Genomic DNA, 23035 nt, shown 5'->3' with positions numbered 1-23035 from the left:
AGCTGTGCCTTCCTGAGCAGGGCAGCACAGCCCTGTTAGCCGGCCAGTCTCAATGGCTCCCCAGGGGTGCCCGTGGGATAGCCCGGGGGCAGAGCAGCCCATGTCCTCAGGGCCTTGATGCAGACAGGAACCAGTGGTGTGGTTACCCTCAAACTGTCTGGTGCCCGCCCTCCCTTTCTTCCTAGGACGTTTTTGCTTGCTTAACTCCTTCAGAAGAACACAGGCACAACCACAGGAAGAACTGGGCACACAGAGTGGAAGACCTGGCCTTGCTGAAAAGACCAGAGAGGTCTCGACCACATATATGCAGAGACGTCTCCCTCCTGGGCATGTCAGTGAAGGTTCTGTCTTCACAGCTCTCCCAGGGACTGTGTTTGGCTTCTCAGTTTCCTTTCATTCATCCAAATTGTTTAAGTCACTAATCAGTCCTAATTTAAAAAAAAAAAAACAAAAACAACAAAAAACAACAAACCGAACTGGAATCCCAAATTAAGTGAAAAATATTTTCCAAAACAATTGATGTTAAAGCAGGTCAGCTACCTCTAGGTGGCATTATACAAACAAAGGCAGTGACAAAAGCAATCTGGAGGTTCTCCACCCTCCACTCCGGTTACGCTGTGATATGTTCAGAAACACGATACATGCACATCTTATGCATTTGTGCTCAAATGGGATGTGCCAGAAGACATGCAACGAAGTGGGGGCAGTAGTGCAAGACTTTCAGGAAGGCATCTCTTCTGGTAACTGAGTGACTGGAAAGTAAAAAGTAAATCTACTTTAAAAAAAGAAATACATTATATTTTCCCCCCACATCCTGCCTTGGTCATATTCATGGACCATACAAATATCACAGCAGGGAACAAGCCCCAGCTGCGCCAAACAGCAACCTGTGTCTGAGTGCTGCATTCACCTTACACAGGAGCCACCACCAGCTGAGTGAGACCAGAGCAGCATCAAATCATCAGGCCCTGGCTCTGCAGGAGGAGGTACATGCTCCTTCTGCCCTCATGGCAAAGCAGAGCCTGAGCTTGGTATCCTGACAGACACATGGTGAAGGGCACCAAGTGCTCCTGGCCCACCCAAAATCCACTGGAACAGCATTAACAAGACCTCCAGCAGTGAAGAGCAGGTGTGGGGCCAGCCCATAAGATGGAGAGGAGCTCACTTATGGGACTCGCTGCTGCCTTGTAGCAGTTGGGGCTGGTGGAGGCTGTCCTCCACTCCTGTCCCCAAACCCCACTTGTTCCCGCTTGCTGTGGCAAGCAGCTGTTTGTATGCAACCAGGCAGAAAGGGTGTTCTAATCCTTTGAACGACATGGCACAACAGGTTTGTAAGAGGAAAACAGAGAAAGATGGGCAGGGAATAAAAGTCCCCAAGCAATTCAGCTTTGCAAAACACATTTCCCTTTCTGTTACAAGAAGGAAGCTTTCAATGAAAAATACATGCAGATCAGACACACTCGAAGGGGACAGCATTTGCAGAGCCCTGCTAGGAAGGCTCAGTGCTTCTGAGGTTTGCTTGTAAACCTCCCACCGCTGCCTTCAGCTTTGGCCAGAATGTGACAACAGCACCTCATCAGTCACAGCTGAGAGAAGCTGCAGCCACTGCTAATCCCTGGGCTTTGAATCATCGCCAAACAGTTCCTGTGGGCTCCTGCCTTGCTCCCTGCCACTGTTTAGGGAGCGAGCCAAAAAAACCTGCTTTGCAGGGAAGGATCTGGATGTGCTCAGTCTTCTCTACTCCTCCTGCATCATAGATCTTCTCCCAAACAAGGTCAATCCTCTTGGTCTTTCCTCATACACAGTGTTTTCTGGTGCCCAGATCAGTCTATTTCTGGGTCTCCTCATAGATTATGATAAACTTATGCATATTTTTGCTACACAAACTCAAAGCCAACTCCTTTGTGCCACCTGGATTTTGGGCATTTATATGTATTTCCTACTTGTCTCTGGTGATCTGCTTTTGTGCTGGATTCCAAGAATCTCCCACAGGAGATGTCACCATCTCTGTTACTCATTTCCTCTTGGACATTGTCATAGAAAAAAAAACAAGTCTGCTTACTAAATCAACGTGGTAAGAGAAAGGGGAAGAAGAGTCTCAGTAGAAGGGGTGCATTTATCACAGCTTTGAAATGACTTGAATGTTACATTAAAAATAAGCAAGCAGAAGGATAGCTGCTGTGAGCATTTGCTGTGCTTGCATCTTTCAGATCCCATCTTTCTGTGAACCACAAGGAAAAAAAAAAACCAGATACTGTCATAGGGGCGATCTCGTGTTCTCCTCCAGCTCCCTTTGTACTGGTTTAGGGGTAAGCCTGACCCTGCAGTGCATCAATTCAGGTAATTAAACGAGTAGAAAGTTATCCCTACAGTAAGTTGAACCATTTCCTGCCAGATGGGGTCTCCCATTCCCCACCGGAATGAGAAAAGGCATCTCGGAGGTGTTTTCATCTTCACCATGTTGTTATTCCCACCTCTGTCCTTCAGCATCACTTCACCTGGTGGCATTTCCCTCTGCTTTTCTGGAGTTCAAAGAATCTCCTCCATGCTCCTGTAGGAAGCCCATGGGAGTCAACTGGGCATAGAGGGATGCCAAGGGCATGCTTACAATTGGAAAACCAAAGAGAGCTCCAGGTTCAGAGATGTGCTTAGTCCTACTTCTGGTTAAAATCCTTGCTGTTCAGCAGCCCAGCTTTCTTGCCAAGCAGAAGTCAAACAAGTGTCCTCCACAGCCTCCCTCCCACTGCCAGCGTTTTGTAACTTGATGGGGAAGTTTCAGTAAACACACAAGGGACAAGTCTTGCTGATGTATTTTAAGCTCTTAGAAAATACACATCATTGCTAGTAGATGCGGCAAGGTCCTTCCAAAACTGCTTAGAAACCACGTGCAGAACATCCAGCTCCAAACTGAATCAGCAGGTCAGACAGACCCCTGCCATCACTACCTCTGCAGCTGCCACATGCTCAATGTCCCCCTGCCCTTCCCGGAGTGCCAGGTTACCCCCTGCTGGCAGCAGCCCACCTCAAGAAGTGATGTTGGGCTAAATGTGAGTTACCACTGCTGCCAGGGCTCAGCATGGCACAGACGCTGCCCCTCAAAGCCCATCTTTGGGCAGTTCCACACACCCCCAGCAGCAGAGCCCCTCACTGGGGCAATGCAGTGGGAGATGGGCAGGACAAATGCTCTCCCAGGCTGTGCCTTGGGCTGTACTTCACTTTCCTGCTTGGGCCAGCAGGCAGGGTAGTGCCAGTCCAGCTGCAGGCAGCTGTGCCTGCAGGAGCCATTTAGCAACTACCTCCATCAAGGACCACACTTCAGAGGGCACAAGGGGCTCAGCTGCAGTGCTTGCCCTGTGGCTTTGCAGCCCTGAATTTGACCTGATCAACCACCCAGCTGACAAAATCCATGTCTTTCCATGAAAAGCCTGGAGAAGCAAAACCTGATGAGGCGAGGATGGATTAGCTGGCAGAGAGGACCTGGGGTGCAACCCACAGGAGTGCCGCATGGAAACCTGCTGCCTCTGCCCCACTTCCTCATCCCGAGGCTGCATTTCACTGATGTGAGGCCACTTCCTGTCAGGTTTGCGACACAGGCAGTGGGGAAGGCAGAAATACAGGCAGAAGGGAGCTAGAGAGAGGCCGAGCAGCACCACACAGAAGGACAAGGCGAGGGGCGGGATCCACAACGCAGCCGAGGACGCCGCGTCCTGCACTACCAAGCCATGTCCTTGGTGGAGACGATCCGGCTGTGGCAAGAAGGAGTGTGTGCAGTGGATAGGAAGGAGTGGAGGGCAGCTCTGGATGCCTTCACAGCCGTACAGAACCCCCCTGCCAAAATCTGCTTTAACATTGGCTGCATCCATTTGGTTCTGGGACAGCTGGCCGAGGCAGAGCAGGTAAGGTACTGCCTTCTACAGCAGTCGCTACTACTGACAGGCACCAGTGAGTTTGCACACAGACCTGACAGTCAGATGGATGCAGTGGGTAGGAGGGATTAAGGGCCACAGTCAGACTAAGGGAAGGATTCAGGGCCTTTAAAACTGGGGTGAAGGGTGACACCCCTGGGCTGGTCCTGCTGAGCCTATTTTCCAGGCGAAGCAGCGGAAGAGGTGCATGGCTTGCTGCTTGCCGTACCTTTTCTCCGAGGGGTGACTACAGAGGCACTAAACTGCTGAGCAGGCTGTGACAGATTCCAGCTAAAAAAAATTAGGAACCTCGTGCACTGCAGGAGACACAGACACAGACCTCAGCTTAGGCCACTTGGCTGAAGTAGGACAGGTATAACTGCTCTACACCTTCAGTTTTTTAGTCTTTTTACCTCCTTTATGCCCTATTCCGACCTCCATGCAGGCATTCACCCGGAGCATCGGCTGCGACAAACACCTGGCAGTGGCTTATTTCCAGCGGGGGACAGTGTTTTACCAGAGGCAGAAGTGAGTGGAAGGGTTTCTATTTCAATTTTGCTGCTTGCAGAGACGCCAGCCTTTAGCTGAGGACAGCCCCAGGCAATTTGACCCCCAGGGGCCAAACTGCAACCCCTCAAGGTAAAACAGGTTCCTGTCCATCAGCAGTGCACTCTTGGGGTTAACACCAGTCTTGGAGCATCTCTTCTCACCCTGGAGTGTCCAGAAACATTGCAAGGAGATGGGAGAGACCCAACTTAACTCACACAAGCATATATAAAGACTATGAGGCAAGCAGATTGCCATCACGAGGTGGTAACACCCTTGTCCTCTGCTCTACAGCCATGAAAAGGCCATTGAGGATTTCAAAGAGGCACTGGCCCAGCTGCGAGGCAACCAGCTCATTGACTACAAGATCCTGGGGCTGCGGTACAGGCTCTTCGCTTGCGAGGTGAGAAAGACTTGACCAGCAGTTTTGATTCCAGAGGTTTCTTCACCAGTGCAAGAAATCTAAAGAGAAGACAGCCAGCCTCTCTCTGTGCCCCACAAGCAACCACCTGTGCCACTGCCCTGCTGTCCTCTATCACCCTCCTGGCAATCATCCGTCTGCCCTAAGAGCTCATTTCCTTGCTCCCAATCCCTTTGGTAGATACTTTATAACATTGCACTGGTGTATGCCACGATGGAGGACTGGAAGAAAGCTGAGGAGCACCTAACACGAGCCATGAGCATGAAGAGTGAGCTCCAGCATAACAAGATCAACAGGGGAATGGAAGCCATCCTGGTAAGGAGGAACAGATCTCCCAACCACTGTGTTTGCTCACAGCAGCCCTGCAGTGAGGAAGGAAAAAAATGCCAAAGAACACACCTTTTAACTATGGCTTTAGCAGAGCAGGAGAAAAATGCAGCAGGCTTGAGTGTTGTAGTGAGACACAAGTTGGTGGGAAGAGCTTTGGGTCACTGGGGAGGCAGGGACAGGAAGATCAGGATAAATGAACCATGTCAGGAGTGGAGTTTTGACTTTATGGAGTGAGACCTTAATCCAAGAGATAGAAGGAAGGGGACATTCAGCAGTCCATGCTCTCATCCCTGAAGAGCTCTATGATTTCTCTGTGCTACAGAAGCAGAAGACCTGTGAGATGGTGGCCGTGCCTGCAGGGAAGCTGTTTAGACCAAACGAAAAGCAAGTGGCCCAGCTGGAGAAGAAGGACTACCTGGGAAAGGCTATGGTAAGAAAGAAATATCTTAGTTGAGTCAAGCCTGAGGGCTGAGGAGTGCTGCTGACCACCCGCTCACCACTCCTCTGAGCTGCTATCTGCTGCATCAAAGGCAGCCATTGGTACGGAGCTGGTCCATGCCTCAGGGATCCACCCCAGGCATGGAGGGAGGAATGGCATGTAGGGATCTCATGGGGAACAGGGGAAAAATAAGACAGAGAAGCTAAATAGCATGTTTCTGAAGAGCATGGCCTATTTTCAATTTCTCTCCTTAGCGAGAAATGAAGGACAGTCAGCAAGCCAAGAAGCTATGTAACATCTGACACAAAAGACATCCACTTCTTCTTCTGCTCAATTTGAAAGGGGCTTTTCAGCTCCCATAAGTAAGCAAGCTTTTCTCCCATGACTGCGCAAAGTCAAAGCATGAGGATATCACCCTTGAGCTCAGGTCCTGGGCTCCTCCAGAAAGGGAACCTTTGGCTGTGCAGGCACTGGTGAACTGGGCAACTGAGAGCTCCTTGGATATCAGAGGAACCCCAGAAACATGCACACAAACATCTGTGAACTTCCTATAGTCACCTATAGGAAGTAAGGGCTCAAGTTGGATATATTGGCTTCCTTCAACATTTGTGATTGAAACATAAAGGGAAACTTTTAGGTTATGACTTTAACTGGAGTAGCAGTGAGGCTAAGAGCCAAGAACTTACCATAGCTGAGAGGTGAGTTTTGGTGCCAGAAGTACACAGTCTGTAATCCAAGATGCTTAGGCTAAAATCACAGCCCCTCTCGAACCTGAAGCATCCTGAAGAACTTGACTTGGCCAACAGCCAAGGAGGAGGGTGGACATCAGAGGTTTAAGAGAGGTCTGGAAGCATTACATTATCACCTGTCTGCCTTTGGCTCTAGGTGGTGGCATCTGTGGTGGACAAAGATGATTTTTCAGGATTTGCTCCACTTCAGCCACAGGTAAGGCACCACCGCTGAACAGAAGAATCCTTGGTGAAAGTTCAGGAGGACATAGGGGTGGGTATCATCCTGCACCCTACTGTGGTCTCTAGCTCATAGTGGGGAGCAAACAGCAGCATCACTACCATGAACTTTCTGCTACTGCCGCAGGGAGGAGGAGGATACTGCCCCCAAATCTCAGCTGCTCCCTCCATCATCAGGAAGTGCAGCTGAAGCCACCTACATCTGTGGTTGAGGTTAAACTGGTTCCCTGAACAGGGAAGTAGCAGCGGGACAGCACATCCTCTGCCTCCACCACTGCTGCAGGATGACGGCTTTTAGCACAGAGCTGTCTCAGACCCTCCTCATAAGATTCATTAGGGTTCATCTGTCTAAGCTGACATGGAGAAACAAGAGCAGTTCTGCTTTCATTATCCACCCTCCTCCCTATTCTCTAAGCCCCTTGCATTTTCTGTGCCATTTTCCTGATGCTATAGCAGCATCTTTCCATCTCCAGAGGTGCCCGAGAGTTTTTTACATGACCTTTGAGAAGATTTTTATGGGGAAATGGAGCTGCTGCAGCCCACAGCACTGTTAGGCAATATAAAATACACCCCTCAGTGCAGCCAAGTGTTGACACCTCGCTACAGGAGTCAGGCCTATTTCAAGTTACTTCTTCAGAGGGTTGATGAAATCCACCAGAGAACTTCCTACAGCAGGAGAGACAGTAAAGCACTATGATGGCAGCATGAAATTTTACAAGCACGGTAATGGGAAGATACAGAGAAGCAGAGTTTATGCCAGTTGGTCTCAAATCCCCAGTCTCAGCCCTCTGTGAGCTGAAACCAGAATCATGATCGAACACAGGACTGTGCCTCTGAAAACCAGCTGCAGGCGGAAGAATTTAGAAACTACTCCTTAGAGGGAGCAAAGACAGTGATAATCCTCACAGCACTTTATGTATCAGGGTGGCAAACAGTCGAAAACTTACCTCAGCTCCCTGCAAAGCAGCAAAAAGTTCCATTTTGGTTCAAATCATCTAACCTGCCATCAGCATGGGGAGGAAGGAACCACGTAGGGGTAATAACAGGCATGGTAGAAGCTGTAGGATATTTCTGCAAAGCAATCAAAATCCTCCAGATTACTGATAATTTCCTTTTTGCCATCTTGTTGGCAGGCCTCTGGTCCTCCACCCAGGCCCAAGACTCCAGAAGTCCTCAGGTAAGTTGGACGAAGGATGGACAACACTGCTAACCCATGCATCCTTGTCCAACTCCATCCTGCACCATCACAGCCAAGCATCCAGCCATCCAGCCAGAACCCAAAACTCAGGGGGAACAGGGGTTGATAGGAACAAGGATGCAGAGGTCTGGGTTCCCCCTACAATGTCACCCACCTTCCTGACCTGTCCACTGCTCCTGCACCCAGGGCCCTCGAAGGGCAGCCACATCGTGTTCTGTATGAGTTCATCCCTGAGACCACCGAGGAGCTGCAGGTCCTGCCGGGAAACATTGTCTTTGTCCTGAAGAAAGAGAAGGACAACTGGGCAACAGTGATGTTCAACGGAAAGGTAGCACGGGGTGGGACTTGCAGGGCAAATCCTTGCTGTGAGCAACTAAATGGGTTTCCAATTCAAGTCCCATATTATGTCCACCCTGGCTTAGGCCATAGGGTTTGCTGAAACCCATCCAACCTGCATCAACTAACCTTCCAGCCTCAGGGACTCTCCTGTGTTCAGGTAGCGTGAGGACAAGCTCAGTTGCGTCTGGCAGCAGTGGGATGCCTGCTTGCCAAGCAATCACCACTCAGCTCTCCTTTCCCTGCAGAAAGGGATTGTTCCCTGCAACTACCTCGAGCCTGTGGAGCTCCAGAACAAGCTGCATATCCAGGTAAGGAGACCCAGGAGGAGATTGTGTCCTTGGGAGGGCAGATCTCCACACATTCACCCACCACCCATTCTGGGCCTTCCAGCAGGACCTATACCTGCAAATCCCTCCCCCTCATAATGCTGGGCTTGGTTGTTCTAGCTCACGGTCACCTTCACGTGAGTTCAGAGACCTGCAAAATGTAGGCAGATGCTGTGACAATGCCCCCCGGGTGGTGGTTGGCAATGTCGGGGGGGGATAAGGGGTAGCGAAGTTACCCTTCCCTGGTTCAAGACCCCAAACAGACCTTGGGAATATAGAGGGTTGAAGATCAGGCTCCATAGGGCAGTAGCACCCCAGCTCCCTTAGGAGGGGTGGGATTGACAGCACTACCTTCTTTCTATCTGGCACAGGAAGAAATTCCTCTTGAGGCAGAGATCCCAGAGTCACCCAGCTCTGCTGCTCCAGAGAAACCACAGCGGCCAGCACCAGGTCAGTGAAGGGGAGCTCAAGGGACAGGGGTGCCTTAGGGGTGAAACCCCTGACAGGAGATTTGAGATGGTTTCCTTGGTTCCATGTCCTCACACTTTGAGACCAGGGCTAGGGCTCATCACTATTTCATTCCTAGACCCATTTGCAGCCAAGGATGGGGGGACATTAAAGCAGGAGGCGGAGACAGCAACTGCAATGCTGATGGTGGAATAAAATAGAGCAGGTGGGTCCCCAAGGAAAGCAAGTCCCTTAGTGCTCTTAAATTAGCACAGCAACTAATGGGAGAAAGGTCCTAGGGATAGGAATGAGGCACATAACCCAGCTTGTTCAAGCTTGGGGTAGAAGGTTCCTTATAGGCTCCTCCTTAGAGCAGGGCACCTACAATGTTGTTAGTGCTGCTATGAACTGGGCTAGGTGTGAAGGAGCTGTGGTGGTTGCCCTAAGAAGGGTATTTCTAGCTAGTGTTACCCAGTGTCCCATGTCCCAGGCCTGGGGCAGGGATGGTAGCACCAGAACCACCATATCACCCCCAGCACAGCTGGCTCAGGGTGCTGGGAAGCTGAAAAGGGCTCTGCTGTCTGCATCTGCACTTCTGCAGGAGTGCTCAGGTGCATGGTCCAAAACTGCTGTTGTTGCGAGCATGTGAGAACATGAGCTGAAAAGAAGAGCAGGGAGGAAGCGTTGACAGTTGCCCTCTTTAGAAGACATCATGCAGTGCTTGGACGTAGGAGCCTGCAGCTGAGCTGCGAGCTCCAAACCACTGCAGGGAAAACCCATTTGGGGTAAAAAATAATCAATATGCAGAAACTATAACACGTGGGTGTTAACCCGCTGCAGTTTTCTGCCAGGGTTTGCTTCCCAAGCAGAGCAACCTTAAAAGCAGTCTAGTGGTAAAGCTGATACAGAAGATGACTATGGCTCATATGAGTTAAGAGCAAACAGCTCACGAACACAACCACCTCAAAGAGCATCTTTATAGTACCAAAAGCCAGTGCAGATTTAGCAGTGGGACTCCAATCAACTTCACTGACTCTTCCCATAACAAGCACAGTTGTGTCAAAACACTGACAAAACATAGAATAGATCCTTTTGAAGAGACTTAAACAAACCCACATGAAAGCACCGTACTTGGAGGTCTAAATTTAGCTCTATGACCCCAGTGAAGCACAGAGATTGTCTCCAGTTCCAGTGTGGACCTAGGGAGATCAGAAGAGCAAAGACAGCTCACATATTCATCATTTTTTAAATCTGCACAGGAAAGACCCATTGAAGTCCCATCCCTATGAGAGGGAAAGCACAGAGACTAAACCTTTGCTTGGTGACTACATCTAAATCTTACAGATGAACCCCATCACAGCTGATGCTGCATTCACTCAAGTGACCTGCAGTGGCTCCAGGGCTGGTTGATGTTGCTACAGATAATGATGGGCTGCAGGAGATCTGAATGTTGTTTAGGCACTGAGCAGTAATCCTTCCCCTGTTCTACTTCCTGAGCTACCTCTTTCTTCCTCCACAGATAGCGCTCCTGTTACTGTGACACAGCCAAGAGGTGCAGCAAAGGTAACATCTTGTGAATGCAGACCCCAAGGTGTTGTTGGTGTTACAATTCTGCATTTACTGCATGTTGAAAGGTGCTGGCATGCCCAGCAAGCACCCTGGCCCTGGAAGTGTTCTAGGTTTTCATCATTCATTAGCCTCTCCAAAACATAACAGGCTGAGGAGCCAGTAGGTCATCAGCACAAAACCAGGTGACTAGGGCTGCTTTTGGGGAGTTCTCCAGTCCACTCCGCAGTGGACCTGCAACTGTCAGCAGAACCTTTGTAAAACTCCCATCTTAGTTGACCTGTAGCACTTCAGAAGAGAGAAATGAAGAGAGCTTGGCTGTAGTGCACACACTCCTGTGCAAGGTCAGTGCATCAGAAAGTCACACTGGGGAGAGAAATGGGAAAACACAGCAATCCCAACTCAGAAAAAAAAGGGAATGAGGGGGGTGGACGGTAGACATACCTCAAATTTGGTCACCCAGAAGTCACCATTTGTTTGCTAAGTGACTAATCTCCAACTCTGTTCTCTCCTGGGACAAGCCCAGGATAGCTTAGGTGGCACAACCACTGACCTGCCCTGAAAGAAGTACCAAAGGCGACACACTCTAGCAGAGATGTCTCCCTGACCAGCAGCCAGCTGATGCCCCACAGCTCAGATTTGACTCAGGCACCCACAGTTTCTATATTCCAGTCCCTCTCCCTACCCTCACCAAGCCACATAAGCTCTGACATCCAGTTTACCACCCGCAGGAGACGAAATCGGCCATCTCCAGCCCCTGCATTCTCAAAGTGCATTACAAATACACAGTTGCCTTGCAAGTTGAGACAAGCCTCTCCTACATGGAGCTACTGGACCTGGTTTGCAAGAAACTGGAGCTCCAGCCCAAGCACACACAGCTGAGGTGAGGCACTGCCCACTGCAGGGAGCTAAAGTTGTGTTTTCAGGGCTCCTACTCTTACCCCATGTCCTCTGCACATGCAGGTACAAGCCTGTGGAAAGCCAAGCGCTAGTGAATCTGAGCACAGAGAACCTGGAGGCAGCTTGGAGCCAGAGCAAGGACAGCTGTGTGACAGTCTGGTGCGACATCACGGAGGTCAGTGACAGCTAGTGGTGGCAGCCACCTCTTCTGCCTGCTCCTGGCAAGGAACCCAAGCAGATACTGCTTTTACTTTCCTTGTTGTGAGTGCAGGCTTATGGCTTTCAAAGTTAGCCAGTGACCTGTTTAAAGGCAGATGAGCAAAGAGCAGGTGAAGAGAAACAGAGCTTGTTTCTTACCCTGGTACAAACAAAAAGGAGGATTTACGAGGTGTCCTTACCAGTTATTTCCTGCCTTAGGGAGAAGGGGTTTTACCAGACAGCAAACCAGAGGAGCTGCCACAGGAACCAACACCGGAGGAGACAGGACCAACCCAAGTTGTAGCACAGTACAATTATGAAGCCACCCAGCCTGAAGACCTGGAGTTTCAGGCAGGAGATGTGATACTTGTTCTATCTAAAGGTAATTGTGCTCCTTCTGCAACAGGCGAGGGAGCTTCCAGCTCTGGTGAGAGCATGGGTCTGAGCCCAGGATGCCAAGCGCCTGCAGCAACTGCTGCTCAGTCCAGTGGAAGTTGTGAGCTTCTAACATCTGTCAGTCAGGCCAAAAACACTCAGGTATTTGGTCAGACACTGGATGCACATTTTTCAGTGGGGGTTATGAGCTTCACTAGGTACTTTGATCTCTTCCCCCAAATCCCCCTGTCCCCTAAAGCAAACTGTTTCATGCTGGAAACCTGAGAGCAGAGGTCTATAGCTCAGGTAGCCTTCGCTGATAGCAAACTTCTGCAAGTTGCAGTTTACCACCTTTAGATGGAAAACAGGCTGCTCAGATTTCTGCTGCAGGGCACTCTGAGAAAGCTTGTGTTGAACTCAAACACTTTACAAGTCATTAGAAAAGAAACTAGCAGAGATTACATGAGGTGGCAGGTGGAAGCCAGGGGTAAGGACAACCTAAGGACACATACAAGAGTTACCTTCCTTCACATTGCCAAGAGCTGTCTCCGAGCTTCCACTTTCCATTCACAGGGCAAATTTGCTCCATCCCCATGGACAAAAGGCAGAAAAAAAAAAAAAGCAGAACCTAAAGTCTTGCAAGATTGCTTTCTACATGTGCTTTCTTCCACAGCAGCTGCCTCATGCTGTAGCTGCAGCAGAGCTCCTCTAGCTCTACCATGGGCTTCCCACCCAAGTGTGTTATAAACACCTCTGACAACACATTTTCATCACACCTGCTTCTGCCACCCTCTTCCCCATACACTTTCCAGATGAGAGGGCTTCACTTGAGCTGTGTTTAAGCTTACTGATCACTTTTTTTAAAGGAGATGCCTTATTTTGTCTACTGCTCCCACAATGGCAGAATGCTCTTACTCCTATCTCTCCTACGTGGCACCTTTTTCTGTCTGGTTTTGGTTTTAAGCATAGTCTTCCATTAGGCTCAGTCCCCTTCAGTATTAGTCTTTGGTGCTTTTAATGAGAATAGAGACTTTAAATACAGAGTAAATAGTCTAGTACATGTTTTTGAGTTGGATCCCTTCAAACCTGTGCAGAATGCGTAGGATAGAGGAAAAAGTTACTACTGTGCTTCAGCAAAAACTGCCAGTGAACCTGTATCAGGTGAAGAATTACAGACAGACCCTGCCCAGCACATCTGTTTTCCTTTTCTGCATGAAATCAAGGCATCAGAAAGTTTTAAAGACAAAAAAAAAAAAAAAAGGATGTTATTTTGCTGGAAGTAACTCTATCAGTGATTTGGCTATTTGACAAGTGATCATAGTCCACCTCTACCACTGTACAGGTAAGGTTTTGCACCATACATTGATGACTTCTCCCCCTCCAAAATTCTACTGTCAGTGCTGAACTAAATATTCCCCACTAAAAAAGTTCATTCTTACCTCTTTTGGTTCCCCCACAGCAAGAGCTTTCAGAGCTCCTAAGCTTTACTCAACCCAGGGTAGCAGAGGCTCTGAGGATTTGTTCTGGGTTTTTTCTTCACACAAACATAGAACAGCAGGTGAAAATGCAGTTTAGTTGGCACCTTGAAGACAACAGCCTGAGGTCTCAGATCATTTCCCTGCTCTCCATACTCACTTTGTTTCCACTGTTTTCTATTCAAGGCAATTTCTAAGCCCCTCAGTCTCTATCTTGTTCTACTTTTCCTACCTGCATTCTTTCACACCTTGTAGGCTTGCTCTCTACCTCATTCCTCCCCAGCTCCTTTCATCCACATTCCTCTCTGCATCAGGCTTTAGCAGGAAACCTTAAAGAGGTGATCTAGGACCTGTCTATAGCACAGGGAGGTTATTGTGCTCCTATATATCCATATGGTGACAAAAATCATGTTGGTTCTATCTTCCAGTGAATGAAGACTGGTTAGAAGGCCAGTGCAATGGGAAGACAGGCATCTTCCCATCCGCTTTTGTTCAAAAGTCTAACAGTAAAGACCTGGAGATGTGATTTCAAAGAGCTTAAAGTCGTGGATGTGGAAAGAAATTAAGAATTCAACCACTGCAATTAAGGAGTTTCTGTATTAATCACTGCACCTGAAAATGAACTTTAAATATTACTGCTACTTGTATTAAAAGCTTTTTTATTTTACATTTTGCATTGTTTTCTAAAACGGGTATTTACTAAAAAGCTGCTCACCATCCTCCTGTTAGGAATGCATTCAGTCATAAAACCTGTGCTTACGAAGAGACTTCCTCTGTCCCACCTGCCCTATCCTTAACAAAGCTTTTATGCAGACATGCCAGCAGCTGGGAAAACCCATGAGGGTGGTGCCTCTTGCATTCACAGCCCTGCCAGAAGATCCAGAAGCAGAACTGGTGTTCAAGAAGCTACAGACCAGGAAAGGCTGAACAGTGTTTGCTTTCTAAAAACATCATTGCCAACCCCAAGAGCTTAAGAGACACCATGCAGACTCACCCTGCTTCAACTGACAATTCACTTAAAAGACCTGGTGACTAAAACCCCCCACCAATAAAAGTATATACATTTTTAAACCTTTGGGAGCTGTATCTCAAAGCATTTTTGCAGCAGTCAGAAGAGACAGTAACTTAGACACTGCCTGGAATCTCAGCAGGTCATTCTGCAGCAAAGTTGCCCCCTTTATAAAAGCGTACACAACGCTGATGCCCTCTTCCCTGTCCAAGAGATTTACCCTTCTCTGCCCATGGCACTACTTTCACAGTATTTCTGGTCCTTCTTGCTGACAGCTGCTCCTTCTGGCATTTTAAAATTATGTACCTCAAAACACGCAAGCTATAGATGAACCAGCCACCCACAGTTTTGGGAGTGGCACAACCTTGCTTCGAAGGTGCCAAGGGCAGCAGTTTGTCCACTTGGAATACTATCACGCAAGTTCTGGACAACCCCACTGTCCCAATACCCTAAATATCACAGCTATTTTGAAAGGAATTTATTCTGAAGAGTTGCCTGGTTACAATGAATGCCTGTCATTTCAAAACCAGATCATCACTGTAGTTTTGACACATTTGGTAGTATGCTGTTCAAAAACTGGCTGCAAACAGCCAACACCCTGATTTGCAGGCAGGTTACCAGCAGGAGGATCTGTCCCCTCCACCTCCCACTAGAACTTCAAGCCTTTTCTTGACTTCTCTAGAAAAATGTGGCATGTTTAAAAGCCTGCAGCCAAGTTACACAGGAAATAAACGCTACACACAGACCTGCATGGAGAGAACATGGTTTAATTAAAGGCAAAGCTGATTTCAGCAGCTGCAGTTCTTGCACAGACAGACAAAAAAAACACAAAAAAAGCTTACGACACAAACCAGTTTCTGTTAGGGGCCCCTCTCCCTCGCTCCTCCAAGCATTGGAGGGCAGGAGGGGTGTCCCAGCCAAGAGCCGGATGCATTCCCAAGGCCAGATGCTCATGCACAAGTGGAGCGGTGTGGCTGGGACCCTGGCACTGCTGGAGTGAGATGGTGAACCTGGTTAGCTCATCTAGGGTGCAAGTGTCAGTGACAGTTCAAACACCGGAATGTCGCAGCTGCTTGGGTGCACAGCTCAATACACAAACTGGAAGGGCTGGAGGGAAGTAGAGGGGTTTGGTTCATATTACCACTGGGTGGAAACTTTTAGACTTTTTAAAGGAAACACAACTTCGAAATGCAACAAAGAACAGTGATGTTGCTCAGGTGGAGGTCGTGTGGGAGCTGCTCATACCCCTGCAGGAGTATTGTGTCTCCTTCATCTTCCCTTTTTTTATTCTCTGTGGCTGCCCAGACTCCAGTGTCACTTCAGCTCCTGCATGTGCTTTGCTCTGCAGTTGACTTCCAGCTCAGAGATCCTGAATCACGATACAAATCCCTACTGCTAAACACAGCAAATGGACATTGTTTCCATAACTTCCCTGGGAAACCTAACAAAAATGCTGTCCTTTTCTTTATCAAAGCTTGCAATCTTCCTTCCCTCTAATAAATAGCAAATAGAACATTTCCCTTTCCCTTCTGCACCTTTTTGTCTATGAACAGCACTATACTTTCTTCTGTGTGCGGGTCACTCGTGTGTCCACGGGTGCCTTGAATCTCATTCTGGAACTGAAAGTCTGGGGCTGCAGCTGTGGCTGGGAGGTGGGGACGGGTTTCTGCAGAGCTGATGTGTGCCTACGGGGTGCATACACTCCGCACTGTCCAGGCTGACTGGCAGCTTTACCCAGCCCTGCTGGACCCCTGATTATTTTCTGCAAGACGTTGCACGTTGGTAATGAAACTACTAGCATCCAGCGAAGATGGGAGGATGGAGAAAGAAAGAAAACAAAACAAAAACCACTGAAAGCTTTCTACCTACCTATTAAAATGAGTCAGGCTGTGAATGCACAGACTAGCCTGCCCTTTGTGGGGCTAGCCACTATGCTACAGTAAAATGTACAGGAATCAAACACTAATTCAAAACCCCATAGTAGTTAACTTGCTTGTCCAGCAGAGTGCTGCAATGCCCCACATCACCAATTATAGCTCAAACACCTACTGAGAAGAGGGCATTTCATGCTGGAGTTTCTAACCCACCCATGGGCTGGCCAAAGCCTTTAGGTGAAGGTAAAGTGGTGTCAAGTGCCAGACTCTCCTTCATGAAACTCCTTTGCTAGCCCAGGAGATAGTGCTCCCCGCGCCACCAACCATCTCTGACCAGAGCAGCAATTGGGGCTTTCATTGCTACACACTGACTATGAAGCACGTCTGTGTACAGAAGAATTCAGTGTGATCTTACTACTGAGATAGTAATAAAAGATGTTTAGCAGTAATTTCAACTACATTCTCAGTCAGCAAAGCTATCATTAATGGATTCGTATTTTATCTCCCCAAAGAGAGGAGAAGGATTGAGAAGTTCTCATTGGCTTCTCCCATCTGCCCTTCATTCTCAGCTTTTACTTCCCATGTGGCTGGGGACATGCACAATGGAGAAGGTGAGAGGCGGTGATATCGGGTTACTGAGTGAGACAAACAGCAGTTCCTCTCTCCCTCCAGAGGGCCCAGGGATGGGAGAGTTCCTGATGTTGTTTTCTTGCACTGCAGACGTTTTGTGCACACTCAGTGGGTTGGTGGAGCACTTACGCCCTCCTGACAGAAAGGACCAGAAGAGAGGGCTGCCACCTGCACAGGACTGTGTGGGCCAGTACTGCAAACCCAACATGCCATGGTTTATGGAGCCTTCGTTTGCAAGGGTTGCCACCTTGGTTTCAATGCGGCGGGTTCATGGTGCCTTGTCCACGTTGCTGCTTCTGTTTCTGCTGCATTAACAGCTGCTCCAGAGCCGAGGGTCCAGGGTGCATCATGGAACTGGACCAGATGGACTAAAAACAAACAGCCAACAATAGCACCTCCTTGCATTAGACAGCCCCTCCCCTCTTATGGAAGAGAAAGCGGAGACAATTTTTTCTATTCTCCCTCTTTATCATTTGTACATGGCTTATCATAAAAGTTGTGTAGACTTCAAAGAAGGCGTTCCAAAAGGAGGCTCCATGGAAGAAGCTTATCATCCTCCATAATCCTCACTACCATAAAAATCATCCCATGTTAACCATTACTCATTTTAGAATAGTCAAAGCAAATTTTATAATTTCTTCTGGTTTGGTAGCCTGGTCTTGTTCCACAAAATACTCTAAACCAGCAAGGACTGGAAAACCATGACATCTTCCAGCACTGGTCACACCTCCCACATTGCCTGCATAAATGAATCTGCAGGAAAAACAAACACCCATTCCTAAGCATAGCTTCAGTCAAGCGTACCTTCAGGCTCTCCATAAGCACAGTTGAGGAGTCCTCCATAGCAGGAGGGCCTTGGGCTGCCCAGGTGCCACTGGGAGTGCTGGTCTGGTGCCAGCTGCTTTCCGAAGATGATGATGTTGCTGGAAGGTAGTCCAGGCCAAACCCTCCCATTGCTAAAATGGTAGAAAGATAAGTTCAACTGAACGTAGCAAAATCACTGCAAAGCGAACACCACAGGCCAGCTTTGCGTGAGCCTGGAACCCAGCACTTGCCTGGCTTATCTGTCTTCCAGCGGTCTGCAACCCTCCTGTCTCTGTTGTCTGGAGTCCCAATAGGTCCGAAGTTGGAGAAGGGAACAGAATTGTGGTTATGGGTTGGAGGGGAGCTTGGCAAGCTGCTGGGGTTGGAGGAGTGAGGAGACTGGCTGGCTGGCGTCGAATGATCTAGTGATGACAAGGCAAGAGGAAAAAGGTCAACATAAACAGCAGGAACCTCCCATTTGACTTTTTTTAGTGCTGCTGCTGCAAATGCTGCCATGGCCCAGATTTCTTCAATGTGGGAGGTCAACAATGGAGGTTCCCTCCATCACACAAGTGCAATGCAAATTCCTAGGTTTTAAGTGAAAATTTTTGTGCATTGACAAGAACAGAATGAATGCGTTTAATACATATATGTGCTTACCAGAAAAACAAAAACCAGGAAACCTCAAGAGGGGTGGCTAGCCAAAGTGAGTTTTCCTAATATTTCTTGAAAAACTTTTCTTAAACAAAAAAAATTCTCATTCTAAGCTTGACAAGCCAAAAAAAACCAAAACAAACAAACAAAAAAAACACCAAAAAAATTTCCATTAGACCTTGAGGAGTTTACAAATTTAAAATTTGAACTCCAAAGTCTGTGAATGCTCTAATCTTGTATGCATTTTAAGTCAATTTAGACCAGAACACAATACTGAGAAAAAGTGAGAGCAAGCATGAAAAAGCCTATCTGCAGGCACAAGAGAATGATGCCTGAAGCAACACAGCATAGCAGGATGGCAGGATACTATGTGGTCCTTAATGAAGAAGTGAAGGGAGAGAAAGCTGAAGCCATGTGAGCCATAAATCCTTCTAGAATAAAAGCACTTTGAAATTCCTTCCATTTCACCCACAACAGTTATTTCTGCTTAGTCTCAGTGCAACCAAAAATCTCATTCAGTGCAGATGTTATTTAAAATCCATTCATTTCTTAGATTCAACTTAATTCCTGTCTCACACTCGCCTGGATTTTTAATGAGAATAAAATCCCAACAAAACTTTTAAAATATTATATGCTTCTAAGATAGTTACTAAGGAAAAAGCTGGTTTGCTTTATAGGTGGCTTAATAAAAAAAGAACAATAAAACAAGCCACACAAAAAGCCTAGTAATATTTTCCTTCACATTTTTCGGTCATATAGTTTCTTTCTCTATCAAATATCTACATTACGAAATTCAGTTCTTCCTGCTTTTTCCAAAGAAGCAACACTGAACGTATGCTAATGTTTGAAGTCCCACTCCCAAATGCTTGTCAGGAATGTAAGTTAAAGAGATTTCAGGATCTTCTATCCTGCTTAATTACTTTAATTAAACCCCAGGTTCTTATGCTACATTGATTACAGAATCCCCTCATATTTCTGAGGATAAAGACAACCAGAAACCTTCAGACACCTAGTCAAGCAAGTTTATTTTTAATGTCCAGTTACATTCAACTTGCATTATGTTCAGAATTAATTCAAATCCTCTTAAATCACTAGACACAACAAAAACCATACCAGGATTACCTGAGCTGGCTGGAAGGGATGGAGACCACGGTGTCCCTTCAAAGAGAGAATATAGTGAAGTCTCCTGATGAGCAACTGAAGGGGTGACTTCTGTTTTTGTGCTGGTATTCATGTTTTTCCCATATACCTCATTGAACATGCTGTTATTTGGGTATCTTTCCTGAAAAGAAAAAAGAACAAACAAACAAAAAAACTATTTAGTCTAGGCATTAATTTCAAACACTGAGACTCTACAAAGGAAACAATCAATTACAGATCAAAATATTTTCCTAACTCCTTTGTCACTCCCCAGCCTCTTCTTTGACCATTTTATTTAACATGAAGACCATCACATTCTGAATCAGGATAGATTTCTCCTGTCTGGACTGCAAAACCTTCACAAAAATCTTTTAAATTCCAAGTACTCAGGAAAATTGTAAAAGACCCTGCTCAGTTCTCTGGAAAATAATGGGTAATCCAGTGCTCAAGAAAAAAAACAACCCTACACACCATAACACTTTGAGATGCACCTTTTCAGCCAACTTCCATGATTCTACCATGAGCTAGGGGCCTGTGAACTCAGCAAGATACAACAGTATGTCTGCAGAACGCCAGCTAGAATAAATTTGTGAAGACAACTGAAAAGGCAAAGATAACTTCACTGATACAGACTGAAATTAGGCACACACAGAGATTTCCTTCATGTTTTCTATTGGTTTGAACTAAAGGATATCCCCATATTTCTGCCATGCTACCTTGTTTAATGGCATGCTCAAAGAGCAAAGTGGTGCAGACTCTGGTCCTCACCTGATTAAGGGAAAAGCCACTCAGGGACAGGAAAGACGATGACTGAGACATCAGTTCTGATGGTTTTTCCAGCAGAGACTTCTTTATAAACCAAAAAGGGAAGAAAAGCAGTTATTGTTCAGCGTAGTGAGGAGAAAAGTATGCTATCAGAAACTGCCAAGGTGGTTTTGGACACTTTTAAAACCTTGTTTTTTTGATCCAGCGCCTTGGAGAATAAGGAGAACGAGACTAACAAATGCAGAAAGTTTCCCTACTACCTGTAATTAATACCCAAAAATCAACAGCTGAGTCTTGGGCAAACCCCACAGCCAGAACAGCTTTTCAAAGCCAAAGCATAACACTCTGACACATCTAGGGGGGAGATTCCTGAAAGAAAGATCATTGTACACACAAGACCAATTATCAGAGGACTCCTTCAAACAAGATCAGGCTCTTGCATGCTGCTGCTGACAGAATATTTTTCAGTTTTGAGAACATCCCTGCTGTACAGACATTCTTACAGCAAGAGCAGCCAAGTGCTGTGATTTTTTAAATTGGGTTATAGAGTCCAAGTTTCATTTAATGCTCTCTCATTTTCATCATAAATGACCGAATTAAAAAAAAAAAAAAAACCAAAAAAACAACATCCCACCAAACCAAACCCACCCCCCCAAAAAAAACCCAGTGCTTAAAACAGAGGTTCCAAAACTCCCCTGGCTTTTGTGGTAAGATACTACGGACTGTGTGACCTGATGATTTTCCACCATCTATGGCCACCCCCTCCCATATAGCTGTTATTTCCAGCATTGTATTTCTCAGTATTTGCTTCAATTCTTACTATAATCAAGCAGTGGAAAATAGTGTCTGTGAAACAAGCCTATTTAGGGAAGAAATAGGATCAGTCTTCATTGACACAGAAACCAAAGAAAAATTATAAAGCTAAGCTGGTGGGCAATTAACATCACCAAATTTAGCATCAGGATCACCAAGACATAGAAATAGTGAAGCCATCAGTAAGTAAAACTGTGTGCGACCCAGAAGGAAAGGTGTAGTCTTGTTCCAAATAAAATCCCTCTTGCACTCATACCAGCTCAGGCATGTCAGATGTTTTTAAATTTATTGTTCAAAAAAACCCGAGGAAACCTGAATTAGTGTCCCCTTCTCTTTAACATGGTCTCAGTACCTGGAATATCTTTGCTTTTATCCTGTAAACTTAAGATAAATAGCCTCATTTTCTTCGCAAGCAGCTCCCAACTTGATTTTCAAAGTGACAACTCATTTCTTTGAAAGCACATTTTAAAAGGCAGACAAAATTCACATTCTGCATATGCACACAGCTTGCACAGAGAATTTCCTTCCATTTGTCAGCAGACAGCAACAGTAGGAGATTTAGAGGAAGCTGCTAAAGAAGCAGCTATTAGTTTCTTAGCGGAGGTATCTAACGAGAAAGAAATGGGTGTCTATTTTGCTACTGGCTCTTTGGGATGGTGTGTAATGTACATGAGGAATAGACTTGATCAGAGATTGAGTCGCAAATTACTTTTCTTTGTTACTACTACTAATCTGAAATAGTAGTACTTAATGAACACGCTTGTAGCCATACCAGAAAGGTGCACTGCATTTTCAGAGGCAATTTACAAATTCAGCAGCTCTAAGACACTGCAGCTAGTAAACCAGGAAGGTTTTAATACATAAATGTAGGGAAAAATAAAATCTTTCAGTCTGTCAAAAAGGACTATTTCCGTAACAGTTACTGATTATTTAGCCAGTTGCTTGCAATTTTTTTCCAAAGACATTTTGCTCTTTTACCATCTCTTATCCATTTAGTAGGGAACTCTTCCCCCTGCCTTTGTGGAGTTTTTATACACAGATTACAATAAGCCATGCTCTTTCTGATGGCTTTCCACAGCTGAATCTGTGTTCCTCCTTGCCCTTACTACTAAGCCCATACAACTGCAAAAGAGCAAGTGCATTAAATGCTGTATCAATGTCTCTCCTGAACACCACTTTTTGATTTCTGAACAAATTATCAGGCCTGGATTCAGCCCAAGAGTTATAATGTGGGCCTTCAGCTTGTCTGAGCTCTCACATGAAGAACAGCTCAAGGGTGAAGCAGGGAAGTGGACAGGAGAGATGAGAGAGAGAAAGGCATTTCACATTTCTTACAATTTCACAGAAGAAAGAGATGCTAGTTAAGAGTGAGAAGCAGCATTATTACATCAAATACATACAAAGAGGCTTCGTCCAGGAAGAGAGGCGAGAGGTCCCAGCAGAGCTGGGTAAAGATCAGGAGGATTAGAGAAAATCAGCTCTTCCTCCTCCTCCAAGGCAGCCAGACTCTTTAACAGGTCCGGAGGAAGCAGAGGGGAGCTCTTGGGGTCCTAGTGACAGAAATGAGCACAGTGAGACAACAGAAGGCAGAAAGGGGAACAGCAAGAGACAGCAAGGGGAAGCTAAGGCACAGTGGGGTAAAAGAAAACAGCAAGAGAAAAGCAGAAGGCAGCATGCAGAAGTGTGAGGTGAAAAGTGGTGCAGCAGAAGTGTGCTGAGGTACACAGAGAAAATACTGAGCAGAAAACGTAACTAGCCACATTGCCCAACACATACTGGGAAGAGCACTGCAACATCAAAATGGGGGCAGCTAGTTTTAATTAGTGGAACGTGTGCTTCCTATTACATCTATGCTGAATACTGAACCTGTTTTCACATTCAAGGACAAGGAACATGAAATCATGACATTATTC

The 23035-nt window shown here is 46.6% G+C and overlaps 2 protein-coding genes across 9 annotated transcripts in view; one reads left to right on the top strand and one right to left on the bottom strand.

Annotated features, from left to right (window-relative positions):
• Nucleotides 1–727: 727 nt before the first annotated feature.
• SMG7 (SMG7 nonsense mediated mRNA decay factor) overlaps nucleotides 728–23035 on the bottom strand; it is a 66625-nt gene continuing 44317 nt past the window's right edge. The window contains exons 18-24 of one of the 4 annotated variants that reach the window (XM_057426961.1): nucleotides 22523–22672; nucleotides 20313–20393; nucleotides 19527–19686; nucleotides 18002–18172; nucleotides 17751–17902; nucleotides 7557–7680; nucleotides 728–752 (exon numbers count right to left, since the gene is read on the bottom strand). In XM_057426961.1, coding sequence (XP_057282944.1) covers nucleotides 7558–7680; nucleotides 17751–17902; nucleotides 18002–18172; nucleotides 19527–19686; nucleotides 20313–20393; nucleotides 22523–22672 — 837 coding nt within the window. In that variant the 3' untranslated portion in view covers nucleotides 728–752; nucleotide 7557. Of the gene's footprint in view, nucleotides 753–7293; nucleotides 7681–15193; nucleotides 17315–17750; nucleotides 17903–18001; nucleotides 18173–19526; nucleotides 19687–20312; nucleotides 20394–22522; nucleotides 22673–23035 lie in introns of those variants that run through there. The other 3 variants (XM_057426962.1, XM_057426963.1, XM_057426964.1) reach the window with 3 other exon arrangements.
• Nucleotides 3033–14068, top strand: NCF2 (neutrophil cytosolic factor 2). 5 transcript variants are annotated; one of them, XM_057426973.1, is made up of 15 exons: nucleotides 3033–3896; nucleotides 4351–4433; nucleotides 4746–4854; nucleotides 5053–5187; nucleotides 5525–5632; nucleotides 6527–6586; nucleotides 7743–7786; nucleotides 7994–8135; nucleotides 8392–8454; nucleotides 8844–8922; nucleotides 10439–10482; nucleotides 11217–11368; nucleotides 11449–11560; nucleotides 11803–11965; nucleotides 13862–14068. In XM_057426973.1, exons 1-15 carry the CDS (start codon nucleotides 3723–3725, stop codon nucleotides 13957–13959), a joined length of 1566 nt encoding a protein of 521 aa, XP_057282956.1. In that variant the 5' UTR covers nucleotides 3033–3722; the 3' UTR covers nucleotides 13960–14068. The 5 variants fall into 5 exon arrangements, with proteins under 5 accessions (XP_057282956.1, XP_057282954.1, XP_057282953.1 ...); XM_057426971.1 differs by lacking the exon at nucleotides 13862–14068 and having other exon boundaries at nucleotides 7994–8117; nucleotides 11803–12488; XM_057426970.1 differs by lacking the exon at nucleotides 13862–14068 and having other exon boundaries at nucleotides 11803–12488.

The sequence above is a fragment of the Pezoporus wallicus genome, unplaced genomic scaffold (genome assembly GCF_028554395.1).
Source record: "Pezoporus wallicus isolate ANWC-B61680 ecotype Strahan unplaced genomic scaffold, APGP_CSIRO_Pwel_v1 scaffold_7107, whole genome shotgun sequence".
Taxonomy (NCBI): Eukaryota; Metazoa; Chordata; class Aves; order Psittaciformes; family Psittacidae; genus Pezoporus; species Pezoporus wallicus.
Note: the sequence above shows the minus strand (reverse complement) of the source record. Positions and strands in the feature narration are given on the sequence as shown.

What these genes read in the sequence shown, in the direction of transcription:
- NCF2 (XM_057426970.1), top strand. Translation starts at nt 3,723, where the DNA reads ATGTCCTTGGTGGAGACGATCCGGCTGTGGCAAGAAGGAGTGTGTGCA. An exon ending in CAGTGATGTTCAACGGAAAG is followed by an intron (nt 8,136 to 8,391) that starts GTAGCACGGGGT and finishes CTTTCCCTGCAG; the next exon opens with AAAGGGATTGTTCCCTGCAA. An exon ending in ACCACAGCGGCCAGCACCAG is followed by an intron (nt 8,923 to 10,438) that starts GTCAGTGAAGGG and finishes CTTCCTCCACAG; the next exon opens with ATAGCGCTCCTGTTACTGTG.